Consider the following 21563-nt stretch of genomic DNA (forward strand, 5'->3'; position numbering starts at 1 on the left):
TAATCACAATATATAAGATTATGGTTACAATAACTTGGATTTTGGTAACATGAAATTGAAAGATACAATAATGAATTGAAAGATACAATAAGTAATGAAATAAGACAATAAATAGCTGAAGATTTTGTATTATGAACATTGGGTTATAAATATATTGAAAAGGGTAATATGACAAAATGAAAGATACAATAAGTGATGAAACAAGATAACAAAATGCTGAAATTGGTATTATAAATAATGCAGATTCGGGAAGATGTGGGGAAGTCCAAAAGATTCTGTAAAAGAAATATGATTTATGAAACTTTTGTATTTTATTTTTTGTTCTTTTCTATTCTGTAAAATTAATAAAATTTTTATAAAAAAAAAAGAGACCAACTAAGTTTGTTACTGGTATGAGCTTTCATGTGCACGCACCAAAGGTATCTGAAGAAGTGTGCATGCACACAAAAGCTCATACCAATAACAAACTTAGTTGGTCTCTAAGGTCCTACTGGAAGGAATTTTTTTATTTTGTTTCGACTACAGCAGACCAACCCGGCTACCTAGCTGTAACTACAGTATAAGATTTTAGTTCAGAGAAAGCAAGAAATACCTTAGTTCCCTTTTCATGCTAGCTTTTTGGAGGGTGGCTTCTTCCCATGCTGTTCAGGTAATCCAGATCCTAGAAGAGAAGATTCTGGTGTTTGGGTAAGCCACAATGTGATCTCCTGTAGGATGGGCTGGGATTTCTCATACACTCTGGAGAGGCCCAGGAAGGAGGTGACTTGCAGTGACTCTCATGACAGAGAGGGGGACAGAGTGTACTAGTAAAAGATGAAGCAGAACAGTTGTTTTCCTGACCAAATTGTCTCATAACTCCATGAATATTAGGAATGCTCTTTGTTGGGGAGTGGCTATAGTGCTTGTAAGAGACCATAGCAGGAACAAATAGTAAAATGAAAAGTACACTTTGGAAATAAGTGCTTTCTGCTTGGTGCAAATGAAACGGCATCTAGAGACTGGGAGCAGGTATGGGATTGTTAACTCCCTTTCCTACCCACCTCTTTATGTGTTAGTTCCCCACTCCCATCCTCTCCATCTCAGTTTGCTATTAATGTTTAGTGATGCTTAACTGTTTCAAATTTAACCTGTGCATAATCCTAAAATTCATTTCAGAACCAAACCTTCCCAGTGTATTTTACTTTTTGGTAGTGTTATGTCTGATGCAGATCTCAAGAATTTATTCACTATAATACACCAAAACTATAATACATCAAATATACCACAGTAGTGATTTGCTAATTTAATCTTGAAACTGATTTAACAGGGGATTGGGTTTTGTAAATCCACGTTAACAGTTTAGTTGCAATTATATGATAATTGTGGTACAAGGATAGCCATTACAAGCCTAACAGGTTTTCCAATAGCTTTGGTGTGTTTGGAATTCAAGAGTTGGATCCTAAGATCCCCTCAATGAAGCTCCTTTTATGGAAACAGGTTCCCAGCATCCTGTAACAGAAGGGGGACCATGCTTTTCACCATTCCCTTCCTACACCTTTTTGCAGGTGCTTGCACTTTCTGGAACTGTGCTGTGAATCCTCCAGAATAGCAGGGAGAAGTACTGGTGGGGTGGGGGTGCTATAGTGAAAGGGAAATGGCAAAAAAAGGTCTCCTCCCTTCTGTTAGTGGTTGACTTTGATAGCTGTAACCCTAAATGTGCAGTACTGTTTTATGTTACCATGCTTCTATTTACAAATATGCTGAGGTTAGGGTTAGGTTAATCTGTGTGATCACGGTGCAGAACACAATGCTTGAACTGAATGCTGTTCTTATAGATCTATTTTTTAATGTTTTATAGATTCATCATGCATTTAAGGCTCTTTATTTCCCCCCTCAGCAAATTCTGAAATTGATGTTTCTGTGTCTGCAAGAAATATACGAAGGTTACTGAGTTTCCAGCGGTACTTGAGATCTTCCCGTTTCTTCCGTGGTATCACTCTTCCAAATTCTTCAAACATTTTAGATGATGATTATAATGGACAAGCTAAGGTTTGTTTTTGAAACTACCATATAACTTTGCCATGAAAAAAATATTGATGTGTGTTAAGATCTGTAAGTGACCATGTATTGCATGTACTAAATACTTTTGGACTTATATTTATCCTCCATAGAAGTAAATAAAGCAAAAATAAAAATGAGGGTATGAGAATAATCAATAGTAAGATTACTACAGTTGGTAACAGGAAATAGTTTGAATAGCTCAGAAAATTCATTCACTGTGATGGCAAGCGGAGTGTGTATTATTTTAGAAATTATAGTACATACTGTACTAGACTTGGCCAAAATGTCTTAAAAGGCAATGAAGTATAAAACCTAATTGGATAACTAAGTCAAATGCTGAAACTTCATTATATGTTTGCATTTAGTTGTGTTGTAATTGGCAATACCTTATTCAGTCTGCCTCTTTTTGTTCTCTAGAACTAACATTATTTCCTTCAGATATTCCCCCTTCTTTTTCACTTCTTTAGTGGTTTTAGAAACTGAACACCTCTTGAGTAAGAACAAATATTTCTAGATAATCATACATACATTAAACTGAAGTTTTCCTCTTTAGCATTGTTTGTAAGGGAGAAGTCATGTCTGCCAATGCTCTAGAAAAAGTCTTAAATTATGGTCCAAAGCCACTTGTTCCACTTTTTCTTCCTGCCCTGGTATAGTTTGTGAATGTGCTTCAGGAGCGGCAGGTACAATATGATGCTGTACTCATTCTGTGCATAAATATTTATATGTGGGTGGCGCTGTGGGTAAAACCTCAGTGCCTAGGACTTGCCGATAGCATGGTCGGCGGTTCGAATCCCTGCGGTGGGGTGAGCTCCCGTCGTTTGGTCCCAGCTCCTGCCCACCTAGCAGTTCGAAAGCACCCCCAAGTGCAAGTAGATAAATAGGTACCGCATTATAGCGGGAAGGTAACGTCGTTTCCGTGCGCTGCACTGGTGCTGGCTCGCCAGCTGCAGCTTCGTCACGCTGGCCAGGTGACCCGGAAGTGTCTCCGGACAGCGCTGGCTCCCGGCCTCTTAAGCGAGATGAGCACGCAACCCCAGAGTCGGACACGACTGGCCCGTACGGGCAGGGGTACCTTTACCTTATATGTATATGTATATTGGGATGCGGGTGGTGCTGTGGTCTAAACGACTGAGCCTCTTGGGCTTGCCAATCAGAAGGTTGGCGGTTCAAATCCGCACAACGAGGTAATGCTCTGTTGCAGCCAGTGCAAGTAGATAAATAGGTACCACTGCGGCGGGAAGGTAAATGGCTTTTCCGTGCGCTCTGGTTTCCGTCAAGGTGTTCCGTTGCGCCAGAAGCGGTTTAGTCATGCTGGCCACATGACCTGGAAATCTGTCTGTGGACAAATGCCAGCTCCCTCTGCCTGAAAGCAAGATGAGCGCCACACCCCATAGTCGCCTTTGACTGGACTTAACCATCCAGGGGTCCTTTACCTTTTTACCTCTACCTTACAAATATGTATAATGACTTCTGCACAAGTTTGGCACTTGTTTCCACAAGGGGCTGCTTAAATCAGTCCTAGGGTATTGTTACTCTGTACAGTGGATTTGCCACATCTGGCACAATATAACTATTCTCTGTGATAGCTTATTTGTTCATGTGGATGAGAAGATTGAAGGAGGAGTGTGTAAACTGAACATTTTCAGAGCTCATGATGAAATCTTTTTAGTAAGCCAATATGTGCATGAGCTTCATGTACTCACACACAGCCCCCTTTGCTTCTCCCTTTGTGTGAATTGAACAAACCAGGAAGCCACAGTTAACCATACTTCCTGTTGAGAGCTATCTGGAAGCCAATTTTAAACCATGGGTTCATATTCTAGCTTGTCCCGTCCCCCAATGAAGGGAGGAGTGAAGTGGAAGCAAAAGGGCTACATTGGAGTGCATGAAGCTTTTGCATATCCCTGTTTATTAAACTGAGATTTGGCTATGTTTGGGTGATCAGTGTATCTTAAGGAAAGAGTGTTTATCAATGCTTTTTCCATAAAAGATAGTATTGTAACTTCCAGATGAGAGAACATTGTGGCTGTAAGAAGCCAGCTAGCTGCAACTTATGACCCATCAGTTGCAGAATGACAGTTTATGGGGTTTGTGAAACAGAAATAAGTGGTGTGGTTACAAATATGCTACTGATCACCTTTTACATCTTTGCTAGTTCATTTTCAGTATCCTGTCTTGATTTGTGGGGTGAAAGGAAGGTGAATCATATATGCAATGTATTCAGATAAGTGCTTTTAACTTATTTGAGAAACTTTCTTTTTGTTTTACTTTCAGTGTATGCTAGAAAAAGTTGGAAACTGGAATTTTGACATTTTCCTTTTTGACAGGTTAACAAATGGTAAGATTAGTGGGGTTTTTATATTACTCTTTAAGTCAGTTGTCCACTAAGCCAGTCCCTTTCTCCTACTTTGCATTGAAGAAAGTTCCTTTTTAAAGTTGTGAATGAGTGGCTGTTTCATGCAAACATTAAGTGCACATCCCAGACTCACTACTGATACTGCATTATTCAGGTATGGATAGCCCATTTGACCTTGTTATTTTCAACAAAAATATGCTAATTCCTTACATTCAGCCCTTTATACCTTGATTACCACGTATCCTGTATGGACTTAAATTTGTAGTGTTGGGAATAACTTCTCTCTGAGAAAGAAATCCTGTGACTTAAACAACTTGAAACAGCCAGTATATTCAGTTTTAAATATCTGTTTTACACTATATATTTGAAATGGGCAATATTTACGTAGGGTATGGTTACCATATTTTAAATTTTCTTCCTCTTAATGTAAAAAATATTACCATGTGTATTAAAACCCACTGAATTCTCATTGATTAGCTTTACAGAATGTAGTTGATTGTTAAATTTGACCACTTTTCCTGAGAAGCACTTGCTAGACACTTACGCTGTTTCTGTGAAATGAGATAAAGTTACGTTTTTTCAAGGAGATGGTACATTCGATGAAGTCTGAATTTTTAAAGTGGTTCTCGACCTTTATGAGTATGCATACCCCCTTTAAACCCCCCATTTATTTATTTTTACAGACTTTAAGAAGCTTTAAGATTCCACCCCCCCCCCGCTCTTATTTGAGCATCCAGAGGCACAGATAGCATTGGGATGCTATATTAAAGCCCTTGGCAAAATCTTTCTTTGAAGGAACCTCTCCCTCCTTTAAACTAAAAATGTGTTACATTTCACAATTTTCATATTCATTTGAGTAGATTATCCAATACAGAAATTTCATTTATATGAGATCTGTGTTTTTATAAAATTCTGAAGAACTGACAAATGCTATTACAGATAGGTAGCCGTGTTGGTCTGCCATGGTCAAAACAAAATAAAAAAAATTCTTTAAGGTGCTACTGGAAGGAATTTTTTTATTTTGTTTTGACAAATGCTATTAAACTGATGGGTTCACTTTGCATTACCGAGAGAGATTTTTCTCAGTCCCAATTCATTGCTGATGGATCACATGTTTTACACTGAAGTAAAAACACTAAATCTTAAAGCTTTAATTACTATTCTGCATAAGTAAAAAATAGAAAAAAAATGTGCTTGAAATTCTTAATCATTATGTTGAATGAAACCATGGTTGTTCTGTAGATCAGGAGGAATAATTATGGTAACTTGGCCTGTGATGGTAGTATACCACAGAGGTTTGCTAGTAATGTGGATAATAGAGATAATAGAATTATTAGCTGTCAGTTACTTGCAAAAACTAGTAAGTAAGATTTCTTGTAGTTGGTCTGGAAGCATGTGCTGTATGAATGACTTGCTTCAGGCCCATGTAATAGAGTGCCTTAAAACATTTAGCCTGTCTACATTTTTGATGCTTCCCATTAAAGATGATTTTGTGTTTTTTGGTTTTTTTTAGGAAACAGTTTAGTCACCTTAACCTTCCACCTGTTTAATCTTCATGGACTTGTAGAGCACTTCCAACTAGATACAATGAAGCTCCGCCGATTTTTAGGTAAAAATTTTCAGAGGTTCACTTAAGTCAGTTTTGCAAAAATAGGGTACAACAGCCCATTTGCTACTTTAAATTATGCTGTCCAGCATGGAGAGCCTTAAGGAACTGGGGAGAAGAGAGAAAAGGGTGATAGACTCATGAAATGATGGGTATTGCTGTTACTGTCATGCTAGTTGCCAATTTATTTTGCAGGTTTTAAAGTGTTTCTGTTAAAAGTGGACACTCATCTTCTAAAGACTTTTTAAAAACCTGCTGTATACCGTTTACTGGTGGGTGGGAGGAAAGAATATTGCATGACACAGGTGCTAGCCAGCAGTTGCCATGTGCCCCACCACATCCAACCATGCTTCAAAAAGCACTGCAAACCACAACAGATGTGCTTAACTGTATGGAAGCCTGCATTAAAATATTACTGAAAAATGAGAGGAACCCACATCTAAAATGCTTCCTTGGAGAAAGAAAGGTGACTCTTTTGCAACAATTGTGTTAAAGCTGTGTTGTTTAGTAAACAATGTAAAACACTAGTCAATAAAGGTTTTTGTTTCAATGTTACATTTAGATCTGCATAAAAATGCATTTTGTATAATAGGATTTTCCTATTATAGAACAGCTTTATTCCATTCTGTACTTTATTTTGGAAAATCAGTGAATGGAAACCTAAAGGATGAGAGAGAGGGAGAGCAAAAAATTAGATAACTTTTGATAGTTCAGAATAAACAATAAAACTTGCCTTGATTACAGCAAATTCAAATTACTGTATTTTGAACCTGCATTTCTGAGGCAGCAATTGCCATTGTGCATCTACTAAATGCTAAGTTAATATATAATGCAAGTACACATGGGTGTATGTATTTTGCTTTATAAAATGAAAAATGGAGATTAGCATGTTCTGTAATTCACATTTCTCTAAATAGTGTAGTAAGGAGACAAACCTGCTTATTCTTGTGAGGGCAGTGGAGAAGCAGTTACTCCTAAAGAACAGGCTTTATTTTGTCCCAGATATGTTAGCTTTTGAAATAAATTGTCAAGGCTTAGCAATGGTAATGCCATCAAAGACCAGGCACTGTTTGTCAATTATTTGTTTGATGCATGCAATTATATGACATTCTTTATATAGCTAAAACCCTGTGAGTAAGGAAATCTTTATTTCCCCCTAAATTTCTTAAAGTTTAAAAAACTAATACGCTGGTCTGCTTCCTGTCCTAGTAACCTAATTCTTATTTTTAAAAATTAATATAAAACCACATTCTTTATAAGCATGCCTTATTATTATTATTATTATTATTATTATTATTATTATCGGGGGGGGGGGGGAGACTGGATTTGTTTGAAATCCTCTATGAAGAGAACTATTATTGAAGCCCAGTCCTACAGCTTATATCCTCATGGATAGTTTTGACATGTGTAAGCCCTTTGGGTTAGTATCCAGCTGAACAATTCTTCTAAAGCAAGGGCTTTTAGCTGTGCAATAGAACTTTCCCTCCCCCTCCCTGCATACTCTCTAAATCTGTTCTGTGGGGGTCGCACAACCCTCTGGAGCAGATTTACTGGTCATGTGGAAAATGGGAAGAGCAGGGAAGTTCTACTGCATAGCTAAAGTACTGGCAGAACTGTTTATAATTGGATACTGTTGTTTAGTAGTCAAAACACACACACACACACACAAATGAAGGTGGTTCTGCTTTAATAATATACTGGTCTGTTGAGTTGGAGGCACAACTGTATATGCCTTCGTTTATACTTTTAGTTGTGTCTGGAAGGCTGCAATAGTAATATGGTTGAGTGGTGTAAGTTTCTTCTAAAATTTATATGTTATGTAAAGTGTGAGTTTGATCCTCTATGTGAGCACCTGATAAGGGCAAATGCCTGGTTTACATGATTACTCCTCCACCATTTTTTGATGTGGGGGAAATAATGTGCACTGGGACTTTATGGACAGATATTCTAGTGCATACAGCCTGATTTGCACTGAAGATAATCTGCATGGTGGAAGGAGGATCATGGGCTCAGACTGCTGGGGCTGAATGTGTGACCAAAGCTGTTTGGTTTTTCAACAGTAACTTATAAAATAAAAGTGCACAATGATATGAAAGGTAAATTAATGCAAGATTTCTTCTCATTTGTAGTAATGGTTCAAGAAGATTACCACAGTCACAACCCATACCACAATGCAGTTCATGCTGCTGATGTGACTCAGGCCATGCACTGTTTTTTAAAAGAACCTAAGGTAAAAATATCTCCTTAACAGTTTTCAGCAAAGAAGTTATACAGTTTCAAAAGCAGATTTCATGTGGCATAGGACCGGCCTTTTTAAAAAACAAATAAGTAAATACTAGTTTTGTGTAATAAAAATGTACACCTCCCTTACTGCTTTATTATTGGTCTTCCTACAGAGAACTCTGAATCCTATATTCTAGATAAAAGTATAAATAAATGAAAGAAGAATTTGATGCATTGAAAGATGAAATTCTGTGCATTTTTTAAAAGAACAGATTCAACCCAAGTTTGCTTGAAGTGTCAGTAGTGAATATTCATGTGGTCATGCTTTATATATTACAGCTTTCCCAGTCCCTGACTCCATGGGATACTCTTCTTGGCTTAATTGCAGCTGCCACTCATGATTTGGATCACCCAGGTGTTAATCAGCCTTTCCTTATTAAAACAAACCATTATTTAGCAACTTTATACAAGGTAAGTGAGGAAAAATATTTCTGTTCGGAAAAACATAACCAAGTGCAAAAATGCTTACTTGCTGGTAGTCACAAATTCTTGGTGGGAGAAATTTTTAAAGGAGTGATTTAATTATTTATAGCAGCTTTGGGGAATGGATTGGCTCCAAAAGTGGCCACACCTCTGGGAGCAATCTTTGACTGGTGGAAAGGCCTAAATCTGCCAGAAAACATTGTGTCCTGTATTTGGTGTTGTTTCAGTTCAGCGCTGAATGCAAGCCATGCTGCTTTCAGCAGAAAACTTCCCCGCTTAGGAGCTGCAATTCCCACAAGGAATCAGTCCAGCCGGGGTTGCGTTTAGCATAATAATTAAATAGCACCAAATGCAAGCTCTGCTGCCAAGGAATAGTTGGGATTGTGCTTTACGTGTCAATTACCTGATGCCATATGATTGACAGCTGGGCATGGCCAACCAGAAAAGGTGTACAAGCTAAATTGTCCAGCTTGGGGTGCCTATTGCACAACGATCTGAAGCTGAAGTTGGTTGGGGCAGACCTTGTGTGATTTAAGGTTGTTAACATCAAAGCTGGTGCCTGGGAGCAAACTGGTAACCAGTGAAGCCCATAGAAGAGCTATGTAACGATGGTCTGAATGGAAAGCTTCTTCCAGCAGCCACATTCTGGAATCCAAAGGTGTAGACGAGAGAGCTGGGTAGCGTCTTCTGCATACTGATGATGCCGTATCCCAAAGCTCTGGGTAACCTCCCAGTGATTTCATATAGATGTTGAAAATGCATGGGAGATGAAATTAAACTTTATGCCACCCATAGGCCCCTGCACCACATGCTGGAACTTTCCCCTACGGTAGGACTGGAGCCATTTTGAGCCACAATATTGCCTAGTCCCAAATTGGAGAGAGAATTCTGAAGGATGTGATCATGGATGACACTGAAAGCCACAGAGACAACCAGGAGAGGCTGTACTCCCCCTGTCTATCCCCTAGTGAAGTATTGGCATAAAGGATTGTTCATTCATGAAAATACAATTCAGAATTCAATGAATATTTGATAACCATAATTCTCTATCTTCCTCTTCCCCTTTTTTTCAGAATACCTCAGTATTGGAAAATCACCACTGGAGATCTGCAGTGGGATTGTTGAGAGAATCTGGATTATTTGCACATATGTCACTAGAAAACAGGTATGTGTCAGATTTGCAGTATCACATGCATCTATGGAAAATATATTGCAGAACATTTTAAATGGATGTGAAATGGAAGTAAAAACACATTTCCAAATAATATAATTTACTGCAGCTTCATATGATGAAGGCAATTTTATCCCATCCACCCCAATCAAAACAAAACAAATCTTGATGCCTAACTTGCTACACTTGTAAAGTGTACACTTTTCATGTTTATCACAATAATTTTGAGTGATATGAAGACTTTGTTAAATTATTGAACTGTTGCACTGGGTCTTAGTTTGTTAACAAAACTGTATTTTATAGTAATTTAATCAGGGTTGGCCTGAATTTTGTGTAAAGTTAACAAAGACTGTTTAAATGTTGGTCACTTATTTCATTCTTCTTTCTGTGTATCTCCAATTTAAGGCAGCTGATGGAAAGCCAGATAGGAGCACTGATACTTGCCACTGATATCAGTCGGCAAAATGAATATCTATCCCTATTTCGCAGTCATTTGGACAAGGAAGATTTATGCTTAACAGAGGAAAATCATCGTCATCTCATTCTTCAGGTAATTGTTTGGTCCCTAAATAGAAAAGTAGTACAACTGTTCAGTAACAACTGCTTTGCCGTCTAGTGTACGAAATAATTTTTGGTTGATGCACATAGGCTTGAAGATGGCCTTCTGTGTTCTCTGATGGCATAGTTCTAACAAAAATAGTTTTCTAGTACAGAAAACTTGGATATTCCATTTGCCAGCAAAATGGTTGCAACTCAGTAGCAAATGTTTATCTTACTCTGTTCACTACAATCTTAAAACAATTGAAATTATTTTTTTTAAAAAACAATTCTTTAACACTTTAAAATCCTGTTAATTATCTAAGTGATCTTGCTGTTTTTGCAGAATGTTGGGAAGTGAGAGTAGCTTTTTTTAACTGAGCACTTAGGAAAAATGCTAGCTACCTGCTTTTCTTACTATTTTACCTGTACAAGTAAAACAATTAAATTGCTTTCCACAGCCTCCAGCCCCAGTGGCTACAGGCCTAAAATAACTCCTTAGGAATCAGTCCCCTGTGCTCATTAACATGGAAGTAAGCACCATTGAACACAAGTGGGACTTGTGCGTCTAAAGCATGCCATAATCAGGCCGGATTAAGATTCGTTGAAGCTTTGGAGGTATGCTAATTTGACTGAGAGAAAGCTGAAAAACATTGCCATTTATAGTACAGAAATGCATTGTTCTGATTAAAGGAACCACAATTTTGTTGCCTCCAAACATTAAATCCCCATTTGCAGCCATTTTATACTTCCTTATATGTATTCATAGCAGCCTTGTAGTTAGGCTAGGCTGGGAGTTGGTAAGTGGCCCAAACCAAGAAGTGGTCAGAAACAAGGATGAAAAGGGGGCCCTATTCTGGGCATTTCAACAGACCCTCAACCACCTTAATCCAGTCTTGCTTCTGAAACTTTTCCAAACAAGAAAGCAATAGCATAAGAATGTAAGAAGAGCTCTGCTGGATCAGGCCACAGTCCCATCTAATCTGTTCTGCTCTCACCATGACCAACCTGATGCCTATGGGAAACTACATGCTGGACCTGAGTGCAATAGTGTTTCCCCCTTTGTGATTCCCAGCACTGGTATTTGGAGGCATACTGTCTCCACTAGTGGAGTCATCATGGTTGGTAGTCACTGATAGGCGTATCCTCCATAAATTTGTCTAATCCATTTTTAAAGCCATCCATGTAAATGGCCATCACTGCTTCTTGTGGGAGCGAATTCCGTAGTTTAACATTCTGTAGCCAAAACAGTGTGCTCTGTTGCCCTGGGCTCCTTTTGGAGGAAGGGTGGGATACAAATTTTTAAAAGAAATAAAAGCAACGTTGCTATAATTTACAGGCAGGCATTTGTAAATGGTGAAGGATGAAGTGCAGTGTATTGATGAATGATCTTTCAAGATAACCAGACATAGCCATATTAAATTGATAATGCTTGCTATCAGACTTCTTTATTGGTGCTATGGAAGATGAATGTTTTCATAATTTTCCAAGATTGCATTGATGTTTCTGGGAGAGGTTAACTCATATATGTTTAAACATATTTCCTTCCCAAAACACACCGCTTGTTCAGCTAAGTTACGTTGGATTTAGTGATAGTGATCCACATGTGTGCTGCATTGTAGCCCCCTTTGCTCGGTATCACTTGTCCATTACATATTGTTAAGGATTTTAAAAGAAGCTGACTTAGAAGTCACAGAATCAAGGAGTTGGAAGGGACTGACAGGGTCATCTAGTCAGCCTCCCGCAATGCAGGAATCCTGCTCCCAGCCATCCCTGTGTGGTCTAAACCACCAACCTTCTTTTTAACAGCCAGATGCTCTGACCCATTGTGCCATGTGACACTTTGCATCATCTGAAGTTGCAAAACCTAAGTGTGTAGTTGTTAGCAGGCCACAATATCTTGCATAATATGTTGATGGTTTGTCTTATTTACTAGATGGCTTTGAAATGTGCTGATATTTGCAACCCCTGCCGGACTTGGGAATTAAGCAAGCAGTGGAGTGAAAAAGTAACAGAAGAATTCTTTCATCAAGGCAAGTAGCGAAAAGTGATTTCACTATGGATTGTGAAACAAAACGATAAAAGAATTGTAGTGAAGCATGGCTCTTACAGAAAATAGAAAATTTTATTATTTGCAATGAATGCACCTTGAATGGTTTCCTCAGACCATTTTTACTGTATAGATTGCAGCTTTGTAGAACACTTGACATTTCTGCTTACCTTAACTGGATGAGAAGCTATTTCACAGTAATAAAGGCTTTATTTTCACCTGCTGCTTCAGTCCAAAGCCACATGTATTGAGAAAAAAAAGCTGAATTTATCTCCGTTGAATTGCTTGATGATTAAAAATTATTTAGGACTGTGCTATGCAAGTTAAAAGGTTGGACACACCGTTTTGTGTACATGGATTTAAGTTGTCAGTGCAATTGAGACGGAATTGCAGTTAGGTTTCTGGAATCTTGCACTTTTTGAAATTGTATATAAAGTCTTTTAACTGTGCAGATCTTCACTGGTATTGCATTAACTAACTTGGGCAGTTCTTTAGAAAGTTATGCAATTAAAAGATATCTGAAAAGCTAGTCAGGCTTTTCTTTTAAAAACGTGTTCCAAAGCAGAGTGACAGCTTGTTGCATTATAGAATTAACGTTTAGAAAGAATTATTGTTAGTACTTCATTTCATGAGCATTACAACAAAATGCTAGATCATATATGCTAGATCATTTATATTTGTAAACAGTTATGAAGCTAGTGTTCAAATGATAAAGCTGTGGTTTTAAATACAGTGGTGCCCCGCAAGACGAACGCCTCGCAAGACGGAAAACCCGCTAGACGAAAGGGTTTTACCGTTTTGGAGGCGCTTCGCAAAACGAATTTCCCTATGGGGTTGCTTCGCACGACGAAAATGTCTTGCGAGTTCCCGCGGTTTTTTCCGCTTTTTTCGCCCTTTTCCTAAGCCGTTAAGCCGCTTAACAGCTGATCCGCTGATAAGCCGCTTCTCAGCTGATCGCTAAAAGCCGCTAGACCGCTAATAGCGCTAATCCGCTAAACCGTCAATGGGCTTGCTTCGCAAGACGAAAAAACCGCTAGACGAAGAGAATCTCGGAACGGATTAATTTCGTCTTGCGAGGCACCACTGTACAGCAGCTATATTGAACAACTGAAGTTACATTTCTTAGATCTGTCTGGTATCTGTTATAATAATAATAACATTAATAATAGTTAAATGAAAAACCTTAACACTTTCAGTTTTGTTGAATTGTAGAAAACGGCTTATTAAATTAGTATTCTGTTTGTAGGAGATGTTGAGAAAAAATACTGCTTGGGCGTGAGTCCGCTGTGTGATCGACAGACAGAAACCATTGCCAACATCCAGATTGGTAACTACAGATCTATGTGATAAGTTACTATAGTTTCCATTAATATATAATATAGGGAAGATAAACTGTGTGATGTTTAGTTTTAAAAGTCTTTGACAGTTTTTAAGAGAACATTTTGTGTGGTATTCAGCTTAGTTTTACTCAGTGTAGACCCACTGAAATGATGAACATGTCCAAGTTAGGTCTATTAATTTCAGTTAACTACTGTTAAGTTTAGTGAATGCTACCCTATGTTTTGTTGTTGTTGAAATTTTCATTTCCATGATAAATTTTTGATAAATTCTGACAGCTGCTTGTGAAGAGACTTTAATTGTGACTTTAGGTCAGATTCAATTTTGTGGCAAATTATTTATTTTAAAGAGGGTGCTTGTTTTCTACTGGGCTACTTATGAATCACCCTGAGATTCATGGATGAAGGACGGTATACAAATTTATTATTTTTACTATTTTTAAATGATGGAAATTTAAACAACATTGGCAGTATTCAGTGAAAGAATTGTGCTACTGCAAGTGGTGCCCCCTCTGCCCTCCCAGATCTGCTCAAGAGGGTTTGGGGGAATCCACAGAACAGATTCAGGAACTGCACAGTGGTGGGGGTGGAGTGGTGGGAGGAAATGTTCCATTTGCTTAATGCTGTGTTTCCAGAGTTGGAAATTTGGTTTGAAGTGTGTTTTTTAATTCTGGGTTGTAGGCAAACTATGGTCAGCATGTCTTATTTGGACATCACAGCAAACCATGGAGACTTGCATGCACAACTCCTTTCCGCACACAAGTCTCCAGCATGTTTGGTCTCGAGCAATTGAAAGCTAGTAACAAAAAGAAGCAGCATTTAAATTCCTTGACCAGTATTTACCCATAAAGTCCCTTACTTGATTCATGACTGCACTACCACATGTTTCCTGTCATAGCAGCATGGTGAAATCAGAGGGCTTTCCTTTACCTGATCAGTTTGAAGTAGCAAATGTTTATGGTTACTGATCTGACCCATATGAGATCTTTTGAACCCAGCAGTTTTGGTGTGACTCAGTAGCAGCCTCAACTACACACAAAAATATGTTGTATTCCTTAGGGCTTGAGAGAGCGAGCTTGTGTGCTGCTTTATTTTGCATTTGTACTAAAATGTATATATTTTATTTAGTTTATAAATTGCCTTTCGAAAAGCACTCTGGGCAAATGTAATAAGTACAGGAAGATAAAACACAGTAAACTCATTCAAATAACTCTTAATATGGAAATGTTACATGGAAAACACACAGTCTCTTGTTTCTGGGGTTCTAATTCCAAGGTGTTTTTTCTCATTAGGTTTTATGACCTATTTGGTGGAACCATTATTCACAGAGTGGGCTCGTTTCTCAAACACCAGACTATCTCAAACGATGCTTGGTCATTTGGGATTGAATAAAGCTAGCTGGAAGGGTGTGCAGAGAGAACAATCCAGCAGCGGTGACGATACTGATCCTGCATTTGAGGAAATGGACTCTGATGTTATACCTCAGGAACACCGACTATCCTGACCCCAGGATCTGCTTAACAAAAACTGCCTCTTGCCTGGTATCTATGGAACAGGATTTGAGGATAAATTTTGTCTGACTGCCAAGGTTTCAGTGTAAACAATGCCAGCATTATTTATTTCCAAGTTTTTCCTTTGATAAATCATTTGAACCCAGTTTTCAGTTACAAGACCTGAACATAGAGCAATATGCATATGCCTTGTTTGGCTTCTGCATGGATCCTTGAATATGCAAACCAGAGGTGTGGTTGAAGCTTGACCGAGGGGAAAGTACGAGAAAATATTGTTACGTGCCACATCGCTTTGTTTTTATTTGTTTTTAGAGAAAATTTGAAATCAGGCCTTCAAAGTTGCCACATGACATGGTGGATATTCCTTCTCTTGGAATTTAACAAGACTCATTCAGTCCTTGTCCAAAATGTGGAAGAGTGAAGTGCCCCTACTTGGATGCCTCTGGCAAGAACTGATGTTTACAAATGTACTTGGAAACTATAGGTTCTAAATTAATCTTTCTGCATGGCTGTGAAGGAACCACTAATTTTTTAAAAAAGGAAAACAAAGAGATCAAATCTGAAACTGCAGCTCATTTTCCTGCTAGTAAAAAAGAAAGTATCCCATGTGTCATAATTTTGGCTGTGCATTGGAAAGAGCATTTTTTTACATAAAGCACAGCCAAGCTTTTACTCCAGTGCAGAATGGGAATGCAATTACAGCGGGCAGAAATACTTCTGGATTTTGGGAGGGGGTGTGGGATGGTATAGAGGAGGAGAAGAAGAGTCTTCATTGTGTTAAGATTCTGCCGTGGAAACATTTGCATGTTGTTTTCACTATTGTACACTTGAACTGCACATGCAAGGGAAAACAGGTGGAATGATTATGAACACCAGAAACAGCTCAGGGTATTTGCCAATCTGAAATAAAGTGGGATGGGAACTGTGTCCTTCAGAACAAGGGTACAAATGCCCCTTTCGCTGCAGTGTGTGTGTGTGTGTGTGTGTATGTTTGTGTGTGTGTGTGTGTGTGTGAGAGAGAGAGAGAGAGAGAGAGAGAGAGAGAGAGAAAGTAAGTAAGTGTGTGTGTGAATACTTGGGGATGGGGGTGGGTTGGGGAGGAAGGGAACAATAGGAAGGATTTGAAAGGCAATTTTTTTTATTTATTCTTTTTAGAATGTGACATTTTCATGAGCAGCCACAGGGGGGAAAGGAACAGGTTGCTACAGCTGCCTTAAACTATGCACAAAGCTAAGTGACCAAATTTTGTTGTTGATTGAAAAAGTGCATTGTTTACTTATTCCTCCCTCTACTGAAATGCTCCCCATTATGGGGTTTTTTGATGTGAAAAGGAGAAAATGTTTTTAAGGACAAATTTTAAGGACTAATTTTTAATCTTCAAGCATTCCTTTTTTGTAATTTGTTTTTTACATTGTTTTAAGTACTGTAAGCACAACTGTAATCTATTTTGAGGAATTGGTGCTTTCTTTTTGTTCATTTGTATTTCCCTTGTTACTGTAAAGACTGTTTATTCCATTCTGTTTACAGTTTGCAACAGCCATTTTTGGGAGAGAGCTTCAGTGTAAAGCCATTTGTAAAAGGCTTTGCCATACTCATTTTAATGTGCCTGTTGCTGTTAACTTTTGATTAATAATAAAAATCTTTTCACATTACCTCCTGACTCCAGCCTTAGAAAAGTAGCTGAAACCACCTTAATCACATATTCTCCCTTTGTAGCTCTTTTGAGACTTGTTTAAACAGGTCATTACAGTGTTTCAAAGTTACTTTGATCATTAAATTGAGAAGGCATAGGAAGGAAACAAGTCTTTTGGGTTGCAATCCTATACCTGCTTACCTGAAAGTAAGGCACATTGAACCCAAAGGGGCTGGCTTTTGAGTAAAAATATATAGGATTGCACTGTCAATTGCACTTCCCATTTCTCTTCAGTTTAGTTACAATCCAATTTCTTGGATTCAGATAGACCAGGAGCCACCAACCTTTTTAGACAAGTGCGAACATTTTGAATTTTGAGTACTGACAACACCAATCACAAAATGGCTGCTGGGTGGTGGGGCATACCACAAAATTAGAGTGCCTAGCAGTTTTGAACCTAGCAGTTCAAAAGCATACCAGTGCAAGTAGATAAATAGGTACTGCTGCAGCAGAAAGGTAAACGGCGTTTCCATATGCTCTGGCTTCCATCATGGTGTTCTGTTGTGCCAGAAGTGGTTTTGTCATGCTGACCACATTACCTAGAAAGTTGTCTGTGGACAAATGCCGGCTCTCTTGGCCTGAAGCAAGAGTGAGTGCCGCACCCCAGTCGCTTTTGACTGGACTTAACCATCCAGGGGTCATTTACCTTTACCTTACTGTCATAGTGAAGCTTTCCCCATGCTATTTCCATACGTTTACTTTCTGCCTGCCATGCAGATGTTAAAGGCACAAGAACCCTGGTTTTCCCCAATGCCAAGGCTGCCGTCCTGTGCCAACTTACCTGAGAGTAAGCCCCATTAAATGTAGAGACTAACATCAAAATAGACCTTAAACGGGTTAACTATGTGGTAAATTCTTAATAGCGGCCTGATCTTTAGCTCCTGCACAGCAGAAGATAAGCTTAAGCCCCTTTGCAAAGTTTTCATATTTGCCTTTTGAGGGGATGGGGATAACTTACATAACTTATAGTAACAGATGTCAGACAAATCTAGCTGTAACTTCACTCATTGGCCAGAAACACTGATGGGGGGAGCAGCCACTGGTGCATTTTCCTGAAATCTCTTTTAAGGTACTTGCAAATTTTGCTCCATAACTTTCTAAGAGGACTAGATAGATACTTTTTTTTAAATTAAAAGCAGTCTTCAGCCTCTGGCAGTCTTTGTGGCATTGGGCCAGGGACTCCTGAGAGAAACTGCATTTCAGTGGAGAGATTGTCTTGCGATTAGGAGGTAGAACTTTAAAAAATGCCCTTGTTCTGTGTTTTGAACCTGACTACCCCTGCAGAAGAACTGATCCAAATCCTTATGGTCTGAACTGTAGTAAATGAAAAGCAGCATTTGGCTGAATCTTCCAGTTGCTGAACTGTTGCATATCATCTCTGAATGAGCCACAATTCAAGTCCACATTTATTTTGAATTAACCGTTGAGAAGTAGTTTCTGCCTCTCTAAATGTTCTCAATATCCATCTGTATAATCATTTTAATCTTTCAGGCAATTCTGGAGAAATCTTCAACAGTGGGGAAAGCTTATTGCAATTTGCAATGATGCAAGAGTAGAGTTCTGAGACAAAGTATCAGTAGCTTTTAAATATGGATTTATATTTCCAGTCATTTTTTTCCTGATATGTGTGGATTTCTGTAATTGCTATGTACTGGAGGCAACATGCCTATGTAGCCTGCTGTCCCTTTAAATCAATTTAGGGCTACTTACCTGTGGTAATGTGAGACAGACATGCAAAGCTGTCCTTGCAAGGAAACCAGCACTTTTTTTGTATGTTGTGAGAGGCAGATGTATAAACTCCTAATGCATCTCACCATAAGATGTGCATATTATGTGGCACATGCAATAGCAGGTTCATGCTTGACTTATATTTTTACTATTTCTGCCACTTGGTAGTATGTAAAGACATCTCCTTAGTGACAGGTTCTAAACTCTAGGTGGCTTGATAGTTACCTGCGTCATATGTGCATAATCCAAGTTTATTCTGCTACAGGTAACATTCTCAATTTTACCCTCTCCTTATACTGTATCTTAGCATTGGGAATATGTTTGGGAAACTGAGAGGATTACTTTAGACCAGTAATGGCCAAACTTGGCCCTCCAGCTGTTTTGGGACTACAATTCTCATCATCCCTGACCACTGGTCCTGTTAGCTAGCAATGATGGGAATTGTAGTCCCAAAACAGCTGGAGGGCCAAGTTTGGCCATCGCTGCTTTAGACAAATGCTTTAAGTGCTCAGCTAATTTAGATAGAAATCATAACCAAACCAACATAAAAAGCAGTCGGCTATTTACCATCAACAATTCAAGCTTTCCCACAAATTCCTGTTCCATTGGGCACATATTTTAAGAGGCAGCAAAGGTTGGTATACTGAATGACTTTCTGCTTAGACTCCCTGCAGTCACTTCACATGCAGTTACGACAAGTGTGGAGAACTTTTGACCTTCCAGAAGTTGCTGAACTGCAATTTCCATCATTCCTGTCCATTGGATGTGCTTACTGGGGCTGATGGGACTTGTAGCTCAGCAACATCTGGAGGGCCAAAAGTTCTCCAGATCTTAGGAGTTGCATCTAATTATTATACATCCTGCCCTATCCCTAGTGTTGCCATTCTGTTGTATCCCTTTTGATAAAAACAATTGCTAAGGTAACTGCATTAATGAAAGACTAGCCTTGTATGATACATTTGAGTAATTTGAAGAACAAATCAGTACACCTTAGAGGACTCATCAATGCTTATAAAACGTTTATATCTACGCTTTATTTTGTTAGCTGGTGTGCTAAATTTTGGAGAGCATTTAACTGGGTTGTACTGTCTACTTTGAAAAAATACTGGAATACATTGTTTATCTGAAAATAAAGTGAGGGAGAAATAAGAACGGAAACAAAGAGAATAAAGTCCAGTATGGATTTTTAAAAATAAATTTATATACAGTCTGTAGGCACCACTAGAAGGAATATTTCAAGTTGTCAAATATATGAAAGAGTACCCAACATGAACACAAATTACTGCTACTTGGCATTCTTGGATATAGATGTGTATATTTTATGTATTTATTAATTGATAAACTTTTAGAATAGAAATAAGTCAATAGCTTATAACTAAAATATAGCAACTGAAAATGTTCAACCAATTGTAAGCTATGCTTTACATTGTTTTAAGCAAATGTATCATTTGTCAGCATGAAGTCACGTATAGAAACGGATTATCAGGGACTAGGTTTGGTCCAAGTGCCATAGAGAAACATGGTGGTGTGACTTCAAACTTCTGTAACTAATAACCAATTAGCACAATGCATGCTATTTTGAGGAATTCAAAGCTGTACATTCTGGTTCTGCACCCATTTTTTTTGGCATTTAAATATTTTTAGGATACATTTTCTTATATACAAGATTCCAGCCTATGTCTGATTTTATTCCTAAATACATTAGGAAGGATTACAGCCTTCCTTGACTGACGTAAGAAAATGTATCCTAAAAATATGTATACAATAAAAATCTGGATTTAACAGTTTTAAAAAATGTTTCAAACTTACTGAACAGCCACCTATCACCAAGTGTCACAGTTACATGTACAGTGGTACCTCAGGTTACATACGCTTCAGGTTACAGACTCCACTAACCCAGAAATAGTGCTTCAGGTTAAGAACTTTGCTTCAGGATGAGAACAGAGGGGCAGTGGGAGGCCCCATTAGCTAAAGTGGTACCTCAGGTTAAGAACAGTTTCAGGTTAAGAACAGACCTCCAGAATGAAGTTCTTAACCCGAGGTACTACTGTACTACCCAAAGTGTTTATACATGTCAAAGCATTTTAGATGTGGGTTCCTCTCATTTTTCAGTAATATTTTAATGCAGGCTTCCATATAGTTAGCACATCTGTTGTGGTTTGCAGTGCTTTGTGAAGCATGGTTGGATGTGGTGGGGTACATGGCAACTGCTGGTTAGCACCTGTGCCATGCAACATTCTTTCCTCCCACCCACCAGTAAATGGTATACAGCAGGCGGCGCAGCAGCAGCAGGAGGCCCCATTAGCTAAAGTGGTGTTTCAGGTTAAGAACAGTTTCAGGTTAAGAACGGACCTCCGGAATGAATTAAGTACTTAACCGGAGGTACCACTGTACTCTTATTACCTCTACAAACACAATGTGGAACCTGTGACCCTCCTGAAGATGATCAACTCTCACCAGCGTGTGCCACAAGGGATGATGGGAATTGTCTCCTATTAACACTCCTGATTTGAATCTCACTCTTCCTGGGCTTAAGCAAGTCCTTCTGTCTCGACATTCCCATCTAGGGAATAATACTTGCCTTACAGGTTTATAGTAAGGATTATAATTCGATAATGCACGTGAAGTTGTTTGAAAACTCAGTAGCAGCACTATATAATTGTTGCTGGGCAATTCAAGTCTAGGGATTTTTCCAGAACTACCTGAAAAGAGCTTTATAGTACTTGTTATCTAATTCTATTATGAATTTGTGCCTCAATAGAGTTAATTACTCTGACATTCCTTCCAGTCCAGTGGGACTTTCTCTGCTATGTACGCCCTTAATG

At 38.5% G+C, this 21563-nt stretch overlaps 1 protein-coding gene across 4 annotated transcripts in view; it reads left to right on the plus strand.

The window, feature by feature from the left end:
- Positions 1–16969, plus strand: part of PDE7A (phosphodiesterase 7A) — a 49952-nt gene extending 32983 nt beyond the window's left edge. For all 4 annotated transcript variants that reach the window (XM_081874461.1, XM_081874462.1, XM_081874463.1 and 1 more), the window contains 10 exons: positions 1877–2028; positions 4318–4381; positions 5913–6008; positions 8135–8235; positions 8568–8699; positions 9785–9876; positions 10288–10432; positions 12356–12452; positions 13716–13796; positions 15099–16969. In XM_081874461.1, coding sequence (XP_081730587.1) covers positions 1877–2028; positions 4318–4381; positions 5913–6008; positions 8135–8235; positions 8568–8699; positions 9785–9876; positions 10288–10432; positions 12356–12452; positions 13716–13796; positions 15099–15310 — 1172 coding nt within the window. In that variant the 3' untranslated portion in view covers positions 15311–16969. The remainder of the gene's footprint in view (positions 1–1876; positions 2029–4317; positions 4382–5912; positions 6009–8134; positions 8236–8567; positions 8700–9784; positions 9877–10287; positions 10433–12355; positions 12453–13715; positions 13797–15098) is intronic.
- The last annotated feature ends 4594 nt before the right edge of the window (positions 16970–21563 follow it).

Source organism: Podarcis erhardii (assembly GCF_964252035.2).
Source record: "Podarcis erhardii genome assembly, chromosome: 8".
In the NCBI taxonomy this organism is placed as follows: domain Eukaryota; kingdom Metazoa; phylum Chordata; class Lepidosauria; order Squamata; family Lacertidae; genus Podarcis; species Podarcis erhardii.